The sequence below is a fragment of the Ranitomeya imitator genome, chromosome 5 (genome assembly GCF_032444005.1).
Source record: "Ranitomeya imitator isolate aRanImi1 chromosome 5, aRanImi1.pri, whole genome shotgun sequence".
NCBI lineage: Eukaryota > Metazoa > Chordata > Amphibia > Anura > Dendrobatidae > Ranitomeya > Ranitomeya imitator.
In genome coordinates, this window is record NC_091286.1 from 23,669,598 (window position 1) to 23,686,826 (window position 17,229).

Genomic DNA, 17,229 nt, shown 5'->3' on the forward strand with positions numbered 1-17,229 from the left:
ATCTGCAGCAAGTGGATGGTAGTCGTAGAAATCGCTGCAAGAAATGTGCCGAGTATATATTATCTGTGGAGCACGAGAAGAATACGTCTGCTCCTCCTGTAATGTCAAATACACTACATATATAGAAAAGTATTGGACTCCATTTTACTCACTAAATTCCAGCCCCCCACTATATCATCCTGCCTTTACAACCATGTGACAGCGGCCGGTGGTGCAGAGCCCACCGATACCAGCGCAGTCCTGTACTGGGAGCCAAGTCCGTCCATAACATTTCTTCCCCCTATCACCTGTGAGCGGTATTATTGAGAAGTGGAAGGAACCGCAACAACTCGGCCATGAAGTGGAGACCCCGTAATGTTACAGAATGGAGAGCAGAAAAGTCATCACCCCTCTGCCAACTCCATAACTAGAGTCCAGACACAAACACTGCGCCCCCACCGGGATCTTCATAGCTGAGCAAATGCATGCAGCCGTATATCACCAAGCACAAGGCCGAGCGTCTGATGGAGTGGTGTAAAGCCGCCACCTCTGGAGGAGACGTGATCTGTGCAGTGATGGATCACACTTCTCTATCTGCCTCTGATGGAGGATGTCACCCCCTGACTGCATTGTGCCACTTGTACAGATGGAGGATAATGCTATGGGCTGTTATCAGGGGGGCGGCCTCTTAGTTCCCGTGAAATCTTCAACTCAAGACATTGTGGATAATTGTAGCTCCAGCTTTGTGGGAACAGTTTGGGGTTTACCCTTATCTGCCCCCCATGACTGCGCCCAATGGAGAGAACATGAGCGGCCGCACAGCCCGGACCCCAGAACAGAGACTGTGAGCCCACCAACATCAGTGTATGACTCCACAAACGTTCCTCTAGATGAAGGGCAAAGTTTGCCACAGATGCCTCCCAAATCTCATAGAAATCCTTCCCAGAAGAGCGAGAGCTGTTATATCTGCAGAGGGTCCGACTCCGTATTATATCTAAAGATGAAGACGGGGAGGTCAGAAAAGCCCCTCGGAGGTGAATGTTGAGGGGGGCACATACTATGGACCACATAGTGTATGTACACAGTGAGGGTAACTCCGGATCAGTAAAAGATAACTGGATTTATTACTTATCAACTTGAAAGAAAGCAAAAATAATTATGTTGTGTATTAAAAAAAAAAAAAAAGTATAAAAAATGGTGTTCCCTAACTTCGTAAAACAGTGAAAATAAATATTGGAGACTTTAGTTTTATACTTTAATGTGGTAAATAATACAAAGTAACAAACGGCGTAATATAGATCAAAAGAAAAAAAATAAAATAGTAAGAGCATTCTTTTGAAACATTTAATATCAGTCCATAGCAAATAGTCATTACATACCAAAAAGCTCTAAGTGTTAACTAGATCCACCACAACTCCATACAAATCTCCACAACTTTAAAATCTTGAGATCAATTTAAAAGTTTTTATTCTTCTTGATCCCTGCAGCTTGGTTCGTAATGCTTTATGGTCTTTTTATTTCTAACTTTTTTCCCACTAAAACCTTGTCTTTTTTTTATTTTATTTTCTTTATTTTATTTTTTTTTTTTTTACATTTTTAAACTTTTTTTCAAGATGCCATTGTTTTTTGTTGTTTTTTTTGCATCTGACCTTAATACTAAACATATGAAATTGTTAGAATATCTATCCTGACCCAAAGGGTGGAAAACATAAAATAAAACCAATGAAAAAAAAAAAAGAAAAATGGTGTCGTATGTAAATTCTAGGCTTATAAAAATATAGTTGGAGCCACTGTGGAGACGTGAAACGCAGCACGTACAATGCCGGAAGCAGTCGGTTCCTTGATTTTTTTATTTTTTTTCTTTATTGCACAGAAATATATTACTGACGGTCGGGTCAGTCCATCCACATTACTTGGGATATTAAGGAAAGAGCAGGACTTGTATTTGGCAAGTTACAATGGCAGCTTTGTGCCCAACGAGGGACAAAAATTAAAGGAGATTCGTTGCATCTGGGGATTAAAAAAAAAAAAAAAAAGTCCTAAAAGTCTTCATTTTGCAAAATGAATGCTTACCTTCCGCTTCTACAGCCCGGAGCTGGGGGATCTGCCTTATACAGGGTGCACGACTCGACCTCGCTCTAAGTGCTCATGATCGCTTTGTGCCCACACGCGAGCGAAATTATGCTGCGTACAGCAATTACAAGGAAAAAAAAACTTAAAGCAGCCATGTTTTTCAAACTCTGGACAACCCCTTTAAGAAACGGCATCACCCCTGACCATGAAATGAATGAGCTAAGATGTAATACCATGAATAACCCACGGTCAGGGGGGTGGCACTGTTGCTGAAAGGTTTTTCTAAGCTTGTAAAAACCTCCAGATTTTTCTACAGATCTCAGTCGTTTTCATCACCGGCAATGTCAGCGGATGTATGAATTGTGGACATGGGACATTCTCCTAATGTTATGTAATATACACAGGGCGAGTACTACGGCTTCTAATACATTGGCCGACTCTGAAATTGGGATGGTAGAGAAAAAGCGGCAGCATGAGGTTAGGAACAGCGCCTCTCTTGTCCAGAGGCTGGGTCTGGTATTGCAGTTACTTGTGTGGCATCTGGTTCTAGTGGTCGTCTGTAACGTAAATGATGGCAATACATGAGATAATCAAACGTAAAAATGAGGCTTTGTGACCGATGGTCGCTTGTGCTCTAAAGCAACGATATGATGCCGTGCAAAGCCCCGGGGTCTGGTCTGCAGCAGTCACCGGGCGACGCTGCATAAATCAGACGTGTGTAACGTAAGTGCACCGTCCGTACCCTCATCCCCAGCAGGAGTCCGGAGGGGCCGTTATAACGACCTGTACATACTTCCTTGTGCAAAGTAACATTTACATAAAATCTGCACCTGTTTATGGTGGTCCTATAGGATCCAGCTGCAGGTTAGATCCTAGCATTGCCCCCACACATACCAGCGCCCAAACTTCAGCCATGTCTGATGGCCGTTCTTCCTTCTCAGCTGAAAATGGTGCATGTGGTTGGGCCGGACAGCCGAGTCGCAGTCACCATTACTACATTAAGAACTTCCCTTATTCCATGATATCGTCCATTAGCGTCGTAGGACATTAGTATTGGGGGGATGGGGCAGGAGAGGGCATAGCCCACCGTTTCCTGGACCACTCCAACCCATGCAAACAGCATATGTGGAAGACTCGGTCCCATCGTTCTTGCACGGAGCACATGCAAACCCGTGACTATCCTAATCTGCCAAGATCGACAGATCAAAAAAAATATATATTAAAATTAAGAAGCGTCTGCCTGTAGAATGGAGCTTCAAATGTAAACCTCAGCGGGATTGTTTATGGCACGCCACTTCCCCCATTAGTCATGGCAGACTGTATGGATACTGTACGGTACGAGGTGCACAGGGGAAAAAATAAAAACAAAACTGAATCTGCAATGAGCAAAAGACTAATCTGGCAAAGAAAGGAGGGATCCGTCCATGTTTCCCAGTCTCCGGCACCACATATGGTGACAGGATCTATGGCCACTCCTTGTCCTATGGATCAGGTGCAATGCAAGATCTACAAACGGGCCAACCCTCCACCTCTGGCTCCATACAACCTACTAGGACATGCGGAGCAATATGGCGTCCCCCCTCCCCATAAAACCACATGACTGTCATAGTACGGAGACCACAGCTTTGCCCGAGGTGAGCCCTAGTTTGAACAGGACCCCATAGCAGTCATGAAGCGACAACTCCCACTGTGCAGTAACAGACACTGGCTATCGGGTGGATGATGGGAGCTGCAGTCTCACAACCAGTGAGACACCCATGCGTTATATTAGACCAACCTTAATCTAGGAGGACGAAGGCGGCCGCCGTTTCGCCTTCAGATCTTAGAAAGCACAAAATAAAACCGCCGTCGGCCTCGTCTGATCGAGTGACCGCCAAAAAAATGAGGCCTGTGCCTCGGACCTCACCTAAAACTCCGCATCAGCAGCCAAATAAATGGACGTCTATTACAGCATTGCAATCAAACATCGGGGGGGGATGCAAAGAACATACCAACATTCCTCTCCCCTAAACTAGCGCCCCCTGTCTTGTAATTGTGCATTAAAAAAGGGCAAGGAGGGACGGTTATAAAGCAATGATCACCCCTCCTACCATCATCTCCACTGTGGAGAGTCTCAAAGCTGGTTGAAATTTGTTTATTTTAATTTTTTTTTTTTTTTAATTTTACACAAAATGAACTCACTACAGTCCTATAAATAATTTATTTAAAAAAAAAAATTGTGCCGTGAACCCCTGACAGGGTGGGGAGAGGGGTAACACACGCTCTGCTGCAAAGTACAAAAACTAGGATTTTTTTTTTTGTTATATATATGTTGGGTTAAATTGTTATTTATTGTTAATATCATAGATACTGGGTTTGTGTAATTTTTTTTTTTTTGGACAGGGTTCAGCAAACTTCTGATATCTGGATACATTAAAAAAAAAAAAACTTGATAAAATAAAAATATAATATAGAAGTAAGGCTACTATCCATGAACCAAGCTGGAAAGATCTCAAGCTAAATAAGGCGGAAAGAATCCATGAAACGAGAGGAGAAAATACTTTCCTATTAAATGGATACTCAGACTAGAGCGATCTATCAAGCCTTCTAAACTGTTAAATAAGTTTGTTTTTTTTCAATTTTTCTTTTTTTCCCCCCCCCAAACAAGCAAACTGCATTACACAGAAGAGCAATGAGGATGGTAGGCTGCCGGACACAAAAAAAAAAAGAAAAAAAAAAAAAAGAGGGCAGAAATGGGAATAAAATGTAAAAAAAATAAAATAAAAATACCGAGTTCAATGGACAGCTTGAATATAGCACAGTTCTTCACAACCGATGGGGGGGAGGGTAACAAGGTGTCCAATAACAATCTAACGACGTGCTTCATCATCGGAGCCGGGTACTATGAAGCAGGGTGGTATATGATCTGCCCCCAAGAGGGCACCAGACTTGTAGGTTGTTGTTTTTTTTGTGTATTTTATTTTTTTTATTTATTTTTTTCACTTCTCTTGAAAAGCGTCTGTCCCGCTTTCAATCCTGTTTTGTTTGCACCAATCCCAAGCCATTTAAAAATACGACTAAGTTTTAAGTTAGAGAAGTCGTCTTCAGCGAAAAAGAAAAAAAAAAAGAAACAAAAAAAAAAACAGAAATTTGCCATCAACTGTCCATGCTACTGCATTCCTCTAGAGCGGAAGTGTGGGGGGCATTTTGGAGGGAGAGAAGGAGGAAAGGAGAAGAAAAAAAGAAAAAAACAGTTAAAATTCAACAATTCTTACTAATTAATGAACATAAAAAAAAAAACAGGATTTTTGGTTGCTTACCGTAAAATCTGTTTTTCGGAGCCTTCATTGGGGGACACAGGAACCATGGGGTGTATGCTGCTGCCACTAAGAGGCTGACACTACGCAAATAAAAAAGTTCTCTCCTCCTCTGCAGTGTACACCCCACCGACTGGAAGTAGGATCTTCAGTTAGTGAGAAAGCAGTAGGAGAAGCAACGTGTAAACGAGAAAGAGTAATAATATAATAACAATATTAATCTTTATTTATATAGCGCCAACAAATTTAAGCAGCGCTTTACAGTTTAACAGTTTCGAACACTCAAAGAACGCAAAACGTTAACAGTATAACACAATAAACAGAGCTGTTCAACTTGGGAGGGAGCTGTGTCCCCCAATGAAGGCTCCGAGAAACAGATTTTACGGTAAGCAACCAAAAATCCTGTTTTCTCTATCGCCTCTCGTTGGGGGACACAGGAACCATGGGACGTCCCAAAGCAGTCCCTGGGGTGGGAACAGCAGAAAAACTCCAATCAGGTCAGAGGACTCACCGCTGCCGCCTGCAAGATCCTTCCGCCTAGGCTGGCAACTGCCGAAGCGCACGTATGGAGCTTATAACCTTTGGCAACAGAGTGAACGCAACACCAGGTTGCCACCTAGCAAAGTTGTAGGGCGTATGCCCCATGGTGTACCGCCCAGGAGGCGCCCACTGCCCGGAGCAGAGTGAGTCTTAATACCAGGAGGAGTCACTCTGTTCTTGACCCGGTGAGCCTCCAGAATGGCAGGTCTGATCCAGAGAACAATTGTAACCTTGGAGGCCGGCAGGCCTCTTGGCGTACCGTCTGGAATGACGAAAAGACAGTCGGTCCTAGACAAATAGATCCTCACCGCCCTGACCAGGTCTATCCTGTTCAGCGAACGCCCCAGAGAATCGATCGGAGCAGGACAAAGGTGGAAAGGACGATCTTATCCAAGTAAAAGGAGGACACCACCCTAAGAAGAAAAGGCGACGAAGGCCGTAAAACTACCCTGTCCTGGTGAAGAACCAAGAAATGGGGCGACAGGAGAGAGCCACCAACTCCGAGATGCGTGGAGATGGCCACCAGAAACGCCACCTTGCAGGACAGAACAGACAGACTCATGGGGAGGCTCAAGGGGGGGGGGGGGGGGGGCGTTAGGAACTCCACTGAGCCTCCAGAACAAAATTAAAGGTCCCAAGGATCCACGGGAGTGTGGTACGGGAGAGCCGCATGCGCCCTTGAAGAAAAGTTCTGATCTGAGAACTGGACTGATATAGATCTTCGTACCGTGATGGCCAGTAGCTAGTGACGTCTGAAAAGGGACTTCAGAAAAAGGATGGAAAAGATTGCTATCTGACCCTTCAGAGAACTAAGGGCGAGGCCAGCATCAAGTCCCGCCGAGAGAAAACAGCCAAAATGGAAGGTTTCAACAGCAAAGCTGTTACTTGAGCCACCAAGAACTCTGCGGCAGATGAATGATCTCAGCGAACCAGAACCTTCTGGGCCAATCTGGTGCGGTCAGAATGACCGGCACACCCTCCAAATTGACCTTCAACAGCCTGGGAAGAAAGGGAAGGGATGAACAGAAAGGGAAGTACAAATTGCGACCCAGGAATGTTCAAAGTATCAGTATCCACAACAAGAGGATCGCAGACTTGGAAACAAACGGTGGAACCTTCTTAAGTAGTCGGGCTGCCAGGAGATCCATGTCCGGAGTTCCTCATCAAAGGCAAATTTGAAGGACGACCTCCTGAATCAGGGACCGTTGTCCTGCTGCACGGCCCTCGTGGCGGAGAAAACACTGCGGCCTAGTTGTCCACGCCGGGGATATGCACTGCGGATAGTGCCGAAAACTGTCGCCTCTGCCCAGAGGAGGATCTTGGATACCTCCGCTATTGCCAAGAGAGTGATTCCCTCCCTGGCGATTGACATACGTCACAGCCGAGGCATTGGACGTCTGAATTCTGACTAGCAGACCTCTGAGAAGCCTTTCCCAGTGGCTCAGGGACAAAAGAAAGGCCCTTATCTCAAGGGTGTCGATCGGCGGAGAGGACTCTTGCTCCGACCAACGCCCCCTTCAATGACGGATGGTGAGAAAACGCACCCCAGCCGGAAAGGCTGGTGACCGTCGTCACCACCTGCCTTGGGAGGACTGGACCTGGGGAATGAGAGGGGAAGACAGCCACCAGTTGAGAGGCTATTAGAATCGGACGGAAAGTCGGATCCAGAGACAGCACAGATGTGTCCCACTGAGGAAGGATGGTCTGCTGAAGTGGTCTCTAGTGGAACAGCGCAATAGAGAACGCTTACGGAGCTGTCACCATGCATCACAGGACCGTTAAGCTGAACGGAAGGAAGGCAGCCGAGGGCCCTGCAGAGAGCGAACTCTATATGGAGAATTGCCCGCTTATCGAGAAGAAAAACCCCCGGCGCTGTCGAACAACATGCCTAAGAGGACGAGACGCTGACTCGGAACAAGACAAGCATTGTTCTGTTGGCCAGCTACCAGAAACGGGACAGGGAGTCGAGGACGATGGTCAGACTCTCCTGGACCTGAGAGAGGGGCAGAGGCTTGATGAGGATGACTAAGGTATGATATGAGAACTAGGCCCCTGATCCTCAGGGAAAATCAGGACATGGAGCAAGGCATCTTGGATATCCATGGAGCCCAGGAATTCCTGTGGATCCATGGAAGCTACGACTGAACAGAGGAACTTCATCCTGAAATGCCGCAGGCCTCTGTTCACTAACTTCAGAGACAGAATGGGTCGAACTGCGCCGCTCTACTTCGGCACTACAAGCAGGTTTGAATAGAAACCTGTGAAGCGTACCTGCTGAGGGACGGAAACAATAACCTCCGAACAAAGAAGAAAGGTAATGGACGCAAAGAAATCTGGGATCAGAGGAGGATTTTTAGAGGGCGGGATTCGAAGAAGCGATTCCGAGCCGCGAAGTGAACCCTATCTTGTATCCAGAGGGTACCACCTCCTTGATCTAAGCGTCCTCCACCGAAGCCAGCCAAACATCCCTGAAAAAGGCAGGAGATGCCCGCCCAAACTGGAAGAAACGTTGGGCCGTTAGTACGAGTTATGCCGAGGAAAATCTGCCAGGTCTAGGCCTGGTGGACCAACCATGGGAGTTGTGGGAACGCCGGGAAGGGGTAGGCTTAAAAGGAAGCCTTTTCTCTAGCCAGACGAAATCGCAGTCTGTGTTAGCTAGAGGAATCTTCCGACGCCGCAAAACAGCGAAAGGACAAAAGGGAACTCGTGCCTCCCGTGGCATCATTAATAATTTGTTTCAGCATGTAGCCAAAGAGACAGGCCCCCTGGAAGGGTAGGCCGGTAAGGGACTTCTTGAAGACAAGTCCGCCTGCTGTGTGTAGAGCCGAATATTCCGTCGGATGGCCACCATATTGCTGGACGCGTGAAATGCACGAGCCGCGCATCTAGGGAGGCAGATACCAAATATTTCCCTGCATAGGAAATCTGGTCCATCAGGTCAGCTAGCTCCCCCGGAGGAGCTCCAGCCGGGGTGCTGTTACAGGGCTGTTTGGTCCATCTATCTATGGTTCTTGAGACCCAGGTAGAGGCAATGGCCGGGCGCAAAATAGAAGCAGCCGTTTCAAAGGCTGATTTATCCAGCGATTCAATAATTGTATCCTTGGAATCCATGCCAAGTTGGTAGACAGTTTGGGAACTGACAAGTCCAGAATTGCCCGCTTCCTGTCGAGGAATCAGTCCAATCAGCGATGAGCTCAGGGGAGAAGGAATATAGGATGCAGAGACGCTTCCCTGTCTGAAAGCATCTGGTATGGCTCGCATTTCCCCTGGCAAGTACCACCACAAATTCAGTGTGTGTGTGGGGGCAAAGACCTTGGAAGGTGGTTTGACCATCTAAACGCAACCGCCTATTCTGCGGGTTCCGTAGAGGTATTCATGATGCTTAGGGTCTGGTTGATCGCAACAATAAGGTTATGTACCTGTAGTGAAAACCAGTCTGAAACTTCCTCTGCAAACATGACCGAGGAAGCCCGTCTCTCTCTCTCTAGATCATGGTCCTGCTGTCGGATCTATGAGGATACGGGGTGCAGTACATGCCGTACTCATAGTCCATAATGTGGGATTACAGGTGTGACTGTTCACCCTGTATCCCTCCGAAAAAAGGGAACCTAGAATTTTGCTCTGTATCTCTTGTGGCCTGAGTTGAACAAGGCTGGACGGAGAATCCTGTGGCCCACTAGCAACTGCGGTCAGGCACGGACACCAAGGTCATGCATACTGGTGAGGTCCGCTCCAGACTGGGACAGCAGGAAAACCCACCCAGGGATAGGGGTCTCGGTCTCACCCGGTGTAGGGACTCCTGGACAGGGAGTTGCTGCAGCTGACAAGAGGAAGCAGGAGGACGGGGATGCTCTCCTTATACATAGTAACATAGTTAGTAAGGCCGAAAAAAGACATTTGTCCATCCAGTTCAGCCTATATTCCATCATAATAAATATCCAGATCTACGTCCTTCTACAGAACCTAATAATTGTATGATACAATATTGTTCTGCTCCATATAGGGTTAGGCCTGGGAGCAGACCCACTAAATGATGTCCGAAGGTTAGGGGAACAAGGAGAGGGGAGTAATAGGCTGCATAGCAGAGCTACTCACAGTAATAGTAGAGTCCTGTAGACTGCTCCTGGCTGTAGCTGCGACCGGCATCATGGCACAGGTCCAGGGCACCAGCGATGAGATGGCAACCTAAGGAGGATGCAGGGGACCCCGCCAGAGAAAACGTGACCCGGCTGCAGTCTGGATGAACCGCAGATGGTGACCGCTGAAAGGGTGCTGGAACGTGTGCCCTGCTGCGATGTGGCGCCAAGCAGCGACGTAGAAATCATTGGCCCAGGAGCACCAAGATGGCGCCGGTGGGCGTTGAGTAAAGAGATTGTCGGGCAGGAGAAAGCCCGCCCGATGAAAGCGGAAGTGGACGGAGCGCGCACCGGAAGTAGGCCCGGGCAGAAGCCGGGGCCTAAATTACAGGCCAGCGACCGCCGGAGGAGAGAGCCGCGGCGCCGGAGAAGTGCACCGCAGTTAGAAAAAACGGCGCGGCAGCCTGCTCAAGGCTGTCATGCAGGAGAGGATGGAGCGGCCGCCATGAAAACCGCGGCGCCAGAGCAGTGCGCCGCAGGGAGAAGCTGCGCGGCAGCCTGACAGGGCTGTCACGCTGGAGATGGTAGTGCGGCCCCATGAAAACCGCGGCGCCAGCAGTGCGCCGCAGGAAGATCCGGCATGACAGCCTGTCAGGGCCGTCTCACTGGGGAGAGTGGTGTGGCATAGGAAGCGGCGCGGCAGCCTGTAAAGGCCCCGCGCCGGAATAGAAGGCAGAGGGACCGCAGATGCCGCATGGGAACAGTAATCCCGGGCCGTGCTGCGCAATCTGGGTGCAAGCGACGACCAGGTATTCTGGGAGCCCCTAGCAAGACCCCCCTTGAAAGATTTGGGATGGGATGGGAAATACTCACCTCAACTACCCACGCCGATATTAACCTGAAGAGGAATGAGATGTCCAAGCTGATGGACGTCCTCGTCTCCTCCAACCGACAGGCTCTGGTGGGCGAGTGGGTGGGGGACGGAGCCAGGACCGGACTTCTGAGCACGCTTGTGTGCCAGGATCATGGTCCTGCTGAGGGATCTATGAGGATACGGGGTGGCAGTACACGCCGTACTCATAGTCCGTATTGTGGGACTACAGGTGTGACTGTTCACCCTGTATCCCTTCCGGAAACCTGAAAAGAAACGACGCACACTGAGGTAGATAAGGGTCTAATGAAAGACCCGTGTCCACCTCCTACTGACACTAAGCTAAACTGAATATCCTACTTCCTGTCGGTGGGGTGTACACTGCAGAGGAGGAGCTAACTTTTTTATTTGCATAGTGTCAGCCTCCTAGTGGCAGAAGCATACACCCATGGTTCCTGTGTCCCCCAATGAGAGGCGATAGAGAAAAAGGGATTGTCCTGGATTTGAAAAACATGGCGCTGTTAATAGACAGCCCCCCTGAGCCGGGGTTGTGCCCGTGGGTGAAACAAAGCAGCCATATTTTTCCAATCCTGGACAACTCCTTTAACGATATTCTTCTCCATTGATACAATTTTCCAAAGACACTTCCCCCACCCCCCCCCCCTTTTTGCACTTTCACTTTTTCCTCCCCTTCTTCTAAAGGGACTTTTTTCTTTTTCCTACACGGCCCTAAATGTTTAGGCTTTAGGTGGAAACTTACATCAGGATTCAGGACTCCGGTATTAGGAGCGTTTATCAGCCTCCTAATAACCCCATTTTTCCCCATAATGCCTGCAATACCCCATTAATGACACCGCACCCTCTCCGCACCCCACCTGCGGTCTCCATAGTAGGAGTATTAGGGGTTGTATTCTCATTATCTCTCGGCAGATTTCACTCCGGGACTCCTCCTGCCCCCTGTAGGCTTTAGCCTTATTACTTTATAGGGGGGGTCTCTCCAGGTCCCAGTCTAACCTCTGCTGCTCTCAGTTGTCTTTCTCATTTGTTCGGGCACCTCTTCTGCCGCCCTCCGCTCCAGGGGTGCCCCACTGGTGGTAGGTCTCTTTTACCCTTTTCAAGTCAAATCCTCTATTTTCAGCCCCGAGTGCCAGACATGTGATGGCTCAGCAACGTCGCTCACCTTCACGTTGGAGGACAGGATCTTCCTCTAGTGCCTTCAGACAACAGCTATTTTTCGGGGGCAGAGATGGTGCTTTGTCCAGCTGTAGCCCATTTTTTCCCCAGATCCCCCCTGGCAGAGCATGCTGATGGTCATCTTTTTGGGGGACACAATCTTGGACATTGGTAAGGGGCTCATACCAAACTCTGGTCTATAATCCCTTTTGTATTAAGGCCCCCCCCAACACAACTTCCCCAAATCACAGCAAAAAACCAAAGCCATTCCCCAGGTTCGGTGCCCTTATCCTAGCGCTGCTCAGAACCTCTCGCTTATCCTTTCAATAGGTCTCTGGTCCCCTGACCAGTCTATCTCTAACTATGATCACAAGTGCTCCAGATACTTGGCCTAGACTACTCCCGAAATGGACCCCTCTCCTCAGTCTGGGGCAGTGGTATGCTAAAGTGGCCTGGCCATGCTGGACCTTCAAGGAGGCAGTGAAAGACCCCATCATCCATGTTGAGAGCCGCGCCAGGAAAAATTGTAATTCTAGGAACTCCGATGTGACGTTTATTGAAGAACAGAAGCATCAGGAGGCGTTGGTTCTTACTGATCCACTGCACCCATTTTACCCCTATTACCTGTTGCGTGAGAGACTACTTATACCTTACCACATCCCCGAACAAGGCCGGCTATCACATCCATGAGATGTACAGATGCTGCAGGTCATAGCATCCTGGCCTGGATAGTCATGCCTTCAGAGCAGAGAGCCACTGGTGACCCCAGGACATGCACCTTCACACTTCCTTTGCCTTCCTCACTGTTCATTCCCATAAAGTCATTTGTCCACCTGCCCCTGGGACTCGTGACATGTCCTCTGGGCGCTTTCACCTCTCAAACACTCATGTACTAGTTTGCTGCTGAACCCCCCCCCCCCCCCAGTCCGAAATAATCTATGGTAGTGGGAGCGTCTAGGGATATTACCTACAGAAGGCTTCCTGGTTGGAGAAGCAATGTGACCTCAGAACGTAGCTCCCTGGGTCTCAGTTCGTAGATACAAGCTCAGCCCTACTACAACTCTCCTATAGCCCCCTACCTGGACTCCAGGACCATCAAGTATGGGTTCTACTCTTCTAAACAACACTGGTAGTCCCCGGGGTGTAACACTTGGAACTCCTTTTGACCCAGCATTAGCGGCCAAGCTTTCGTACCAGGTGGAGTTTGGGTTCAGCATTTTCCGAAGTCCACATCCACCTCGTAGATAATCTGGGGCACATGGAGCGTTTCAAGAACTCTTAGAAGCACGGTACAGCCCTCCAGTTAGGAATCTGCAGCTTCTTTTCTGTCTGTGGATGACTCCCTATATGCTTCTTTTCCTGCCCTACACATGTGAAGGAACCCTGTGATCCGTCAGGCCCCGAGGCCAGTGTCATCTGCAGGGCACGATCTTCATTTCTTGGAGAGTGCTCCTTTTCCTGGTAACTTCCTTCTTCTGCTTCATGCTCAGAAGGTCACTTGGAGGCTTCTCAGTGCTCCTTATGGCTCCAGACTGGACCTTACCAAGCCTTATTTTCGTACCCGGTACATCTGATGTTAGTGCTTCTTAGCTCTTACCTCTACTTCTGACCCGTTCTCAGGGTCCACCATTCTGCCCTTCTGGACCTAGCGGAGGACTAAGCCAAAGCTCAGAATCTGAGTTGTCTTCTCTGACTCAGTTCCCAGTTGTGCTCATGGCTGATCAGCCTTACCCTGCTGAGGTTTATCTCCACACTTTCTTCCTTAGCTTTCCATCCCATACAATTTTTTGCAGTCAGAATCTTGCCCTTCTCCCCTTTTGCACCCTCCATCAGGCGCTTTGTATTCCTCAAGTGGACCTAGAATTCCTCAGGGTTGTCCCTGGTGCTCCATTCTACCAGTATAATGGGGAATCTAAGCACCTAAAACCTCTCTGTGTAAGGAATTCTCCCCTCCAGCTGCTCGAAAAGGTCTCCTGACATTCCCTTCCTGGAGTCTCGCTTTCGGCAGGAGATAACACTCGGAGGAGGCAAAGATCACCAGATTTCCCTTTCTTCTTCCCGATTAGGACAGGTTGGTCTGTGATTGTTGGCAGTCTTTTTTCCAAGGGTAGCTTCTTGCCTTCATAAAAAAAAAAAAAAGTCCTTCTAGTCTCCTTACCATTTTCAGGAGGGGTTCCTTACGCCATCTGGTTTGATCAGGACTCTTAAGATATCCTATTGGCTCTGGAAGCCATTGAAACGTTTTGATTCTCCCATTGTTGACAGCTTATGGGGTTTGGCCTCTTAGTTCATTTTACTTCTGGTGCCTTTGCTCTACGTTTGCCGCCCTCTTCATGTGCTGGGTTTGTTTTTGGAGTTGCCCATCCTCTATGGCCGCTCTATAATGTCCCATGGTCCTGTGCCCCAAATTCCTATTAAACAAAAAATAGAAGTTTTTGGACTTGACGTAAAATCCCACTCTACATGGGTGAACACAAATCCCAACATTTTTCTACGGTTCTTCCTTCTCAGGATGTGTTCTGATGGCGTTTGAGCATGGTTCTTGTCCCAAGATTTAGTTTGTGTTGGTTCCTGCTTGTTTTATGCTATTTCATTGGTTTCCTACTACTTTTAGCACAAAACTAAGCTGCCTTGTGACCGAGGAGTGAGCCCACCAGGCAGACCAGAACCCTAACCTAGGGTGGAGCCTCCTAGCAGCAGGATGCATAATCTGGGGAGTCACAGACCTGTTCGCTGCCTCCAACCAGAACAATCCAACATCATTTTTAACCACAGACTTAGGGATATACTAGCATTATTAAAAAGTTATCACAAGGCTGATATAGCGCCGCTAATACCTTCTAGGGGCAAACCAGCTTACTTTTAAACAGGAGCTCTACCTGATCAGCTGCCACGTAATACTACGCCTGGCAGTCTACAGCGTCCCCCTGAGCCCTCGGCCGGGGGGTGCTAGGATCAGGACTGCTGATCACCAGATGGGACCCTTTCTGAAAGAGTTAGCCTACAGAGCGGACGTGCTAGGATAAGGTGTTATCGGAGCATGCTCAGGTACTAACGAGTGACTTCGGCAGGCTCAAATAATATGTCCCTGCGGCTGTTCGACAGCCGCAACATATGCAGGGGTCTCCTCGCCCAGCTGCAGTGACCGGTCTGAGGGGGCCTTTCTGTATTTGAAGCTGCCCACGTTTCAGGCAGAATTAAATTACTAACAGGTTTCAATCAATCACGTTGAGCCCGATCAGTCAACTGCAGCTCGTTAGAGAAATCAATGGCCGTTCAATATGCTACATAATTACCTTCAAACTCCTGGTTTTCTATGTAAGGTGCTGGTCCCCATATTCTAACTGTGCCGTCATCAGAAGCGCTGGCCATCAGCGCGGGAATCTGTGGGTTCCAACTCACACAGTTTACGGTGCGCGTGTGTCCAGTCAGCTCCGCGATGGGTAACTCACTGCGTTTGTGCCAGACATATACCTTATGATCTGTAGAGAGACAGGCAGCAGATATTAATTAAAAAGGAGGCCATCCAGCACTTTATGCTTCCGCATCAGGAACTGGGATACGCTGCTAATACAGACACTTCGCAGCTATTGAAGGGACGGGTGTAAGATGTCCGACAGGAGCGTATGGTACCTGCCAAATGTCTGGTGTGAAGTGACCCCTTTAGTTCCTGGGACGGATGGCACAATAAACCTCCAATATCCCCTGTACAGAAAACCCAGGTAATAGAGTAGAAGAGAAAAGGTGGAACGTATTACCTTCACTGCCGCTAGCAATGAAGTCTTCATTATGGCCGCCGAAGCACGAGTGTATTGTGTAGAAGCCCTGCGTCACGCCTTGGTATTTTCTCACTAAAACTCGGTCTTGCAAATCCCATAAGTGAACACCCTGCAGTAAAAAAAAGGGGGAAAAAAAAAAGACCATCAAAAATTTCACTCACAAGTAGAAGTAAAAAAAATACCTTAAAAATCTACCGTTTGCGCTGGTTCAGCAATGTCAGCGGCGAGTCTCCCAAGGCCTGCATGTCATGGTTATATCACATGAACGCTGCAGCCAATCAACGCCTGCTAAAGGACCCAGCGTCCTCGTTAAGTGTGAGCGAAGCAGCCCAACAGCATCCACTGATCAGCTGTCACATGAGCCGCTGACATTGCTGGACCGGCGCCAGTAGATTTAAGGTTATGTTTGCTTCAAGCCAAGTAGTGGACAACCCCTTTAATTTCATATTTTCTCTTTAAGCATATTCCGTCCTCCATTTTTCAGTTACAAGACCCCACGAATCTTCTGACTAGACAGAATTCTAAAGGACTTCCAGCTTTGTTCTAATACACGTTGTCCGCACCAATCTCTTGGCACGTAGTTGGTTTTATCCTGGCCTCAGTATATTTAGTCTCCACGGCAGGCGTTTACCGTCTGTTAGATGCTTATTTGGTCACCCGTTTCTCCCGACTTCCCTATAAATAAACTTGCACCATTGGCTGCTCTAACCTTAGATGTTCACTGGGGTGGAGAGAACAAGCAGCTGCCAGAGAGTAAAAGATCGGCCGAGGAGAGGTCCAACCTGTGAGATCCTTGTATCCCCAAGATGGCAGATGTTGGGGGACAATCTGACTGCCCCAAAGAAAATGCTAAAAAGTATTTTCTATTTTGCCCGGTGATTACATGCATGTTATAGAGACCAGAGTGCAGGGTGAGGACTTACCTGAGTAGCTACGTTTAACAATGCTAGTCTTCCATTTTTTGATATTGTAAATGACATGATAGGATGGTCTTCTTGTACTCTGAAAAGACAGAAGTAGGGGATAAATGGGGCGAGGTTCGCCAAACTCTGCATCTGATGTCCTATGAAATCTGAGGCACAGGAGACCCCCATAATGCTCAGACAATACACCCAGACAAAGAGGGCAGATCTCACATGTTTCTATCTGTAAGGTCCTCGAAGTTATAGCCCCGGATCCTCTGGTGAGTGTCGGATGCCAGGACAGTCTTGCCGTCACTTAGGCACCACAGACATTGCACTCTCACACCTTCCCAGGAGTCCAGAAGGTTGCCGTCTAGATCCTGCGGATGGAAGAAAAAAAAAAAAAACACAAATATACATATTTTTAAATGTACAATTGCTAGGATTACATAAATCTCAAAAATAAGGGTCCAAATTTGTGTGTAAATGGAGAAGTAGTGACAGGTGCGACCAACGTGTCAGTCACGGTCTGCTCCATTC

The 17,229-nt window shown here is 48.1% G+C and overlaps 1 protein-coding gene across 1 annotated transcript in view; it reads right to left on the reverse strand.

Moving 5' to 3' along the window:
- Positions 1 to 4,354: 4,354 nt before the first annotated feature.
- The window catches only part of WDR26 (WD repeat domain 26), a 46,470-nt gene continuing 33,595 nt past the window's right edge, over positions 4,355 to 17,229 (reverse strand). The window contains exons 11-15 of the mRNA XM_069768421.1: positions 16,924 to 17,069; positions 16,711 to 16,789; positions 15,767 to 15,896; positions 15,305 to 15,490; positions 4,355 to 5,213 (exon numbers count right to left, since the gene is read on the reverse strand). Of these exons, the coding sequence (XP_069624522.1) occupies positions 5,188 to 5,213; positions 15,305 to 15,490; positions 15,767 to 15,896; positions 16,711 to 16,789; positions 16,924 to 17,069 (567 nt within the window). The 3' untranslated portion in view covers positions 4,355 to 5,187. The remainder of the gene's footprint in view (positions 5,214 to 15,304; positions 15,491 to 15,766; positions 15,897 to 16,710; positions 16,790 to 16,923; positions 17,070 to 17,229) is intronic.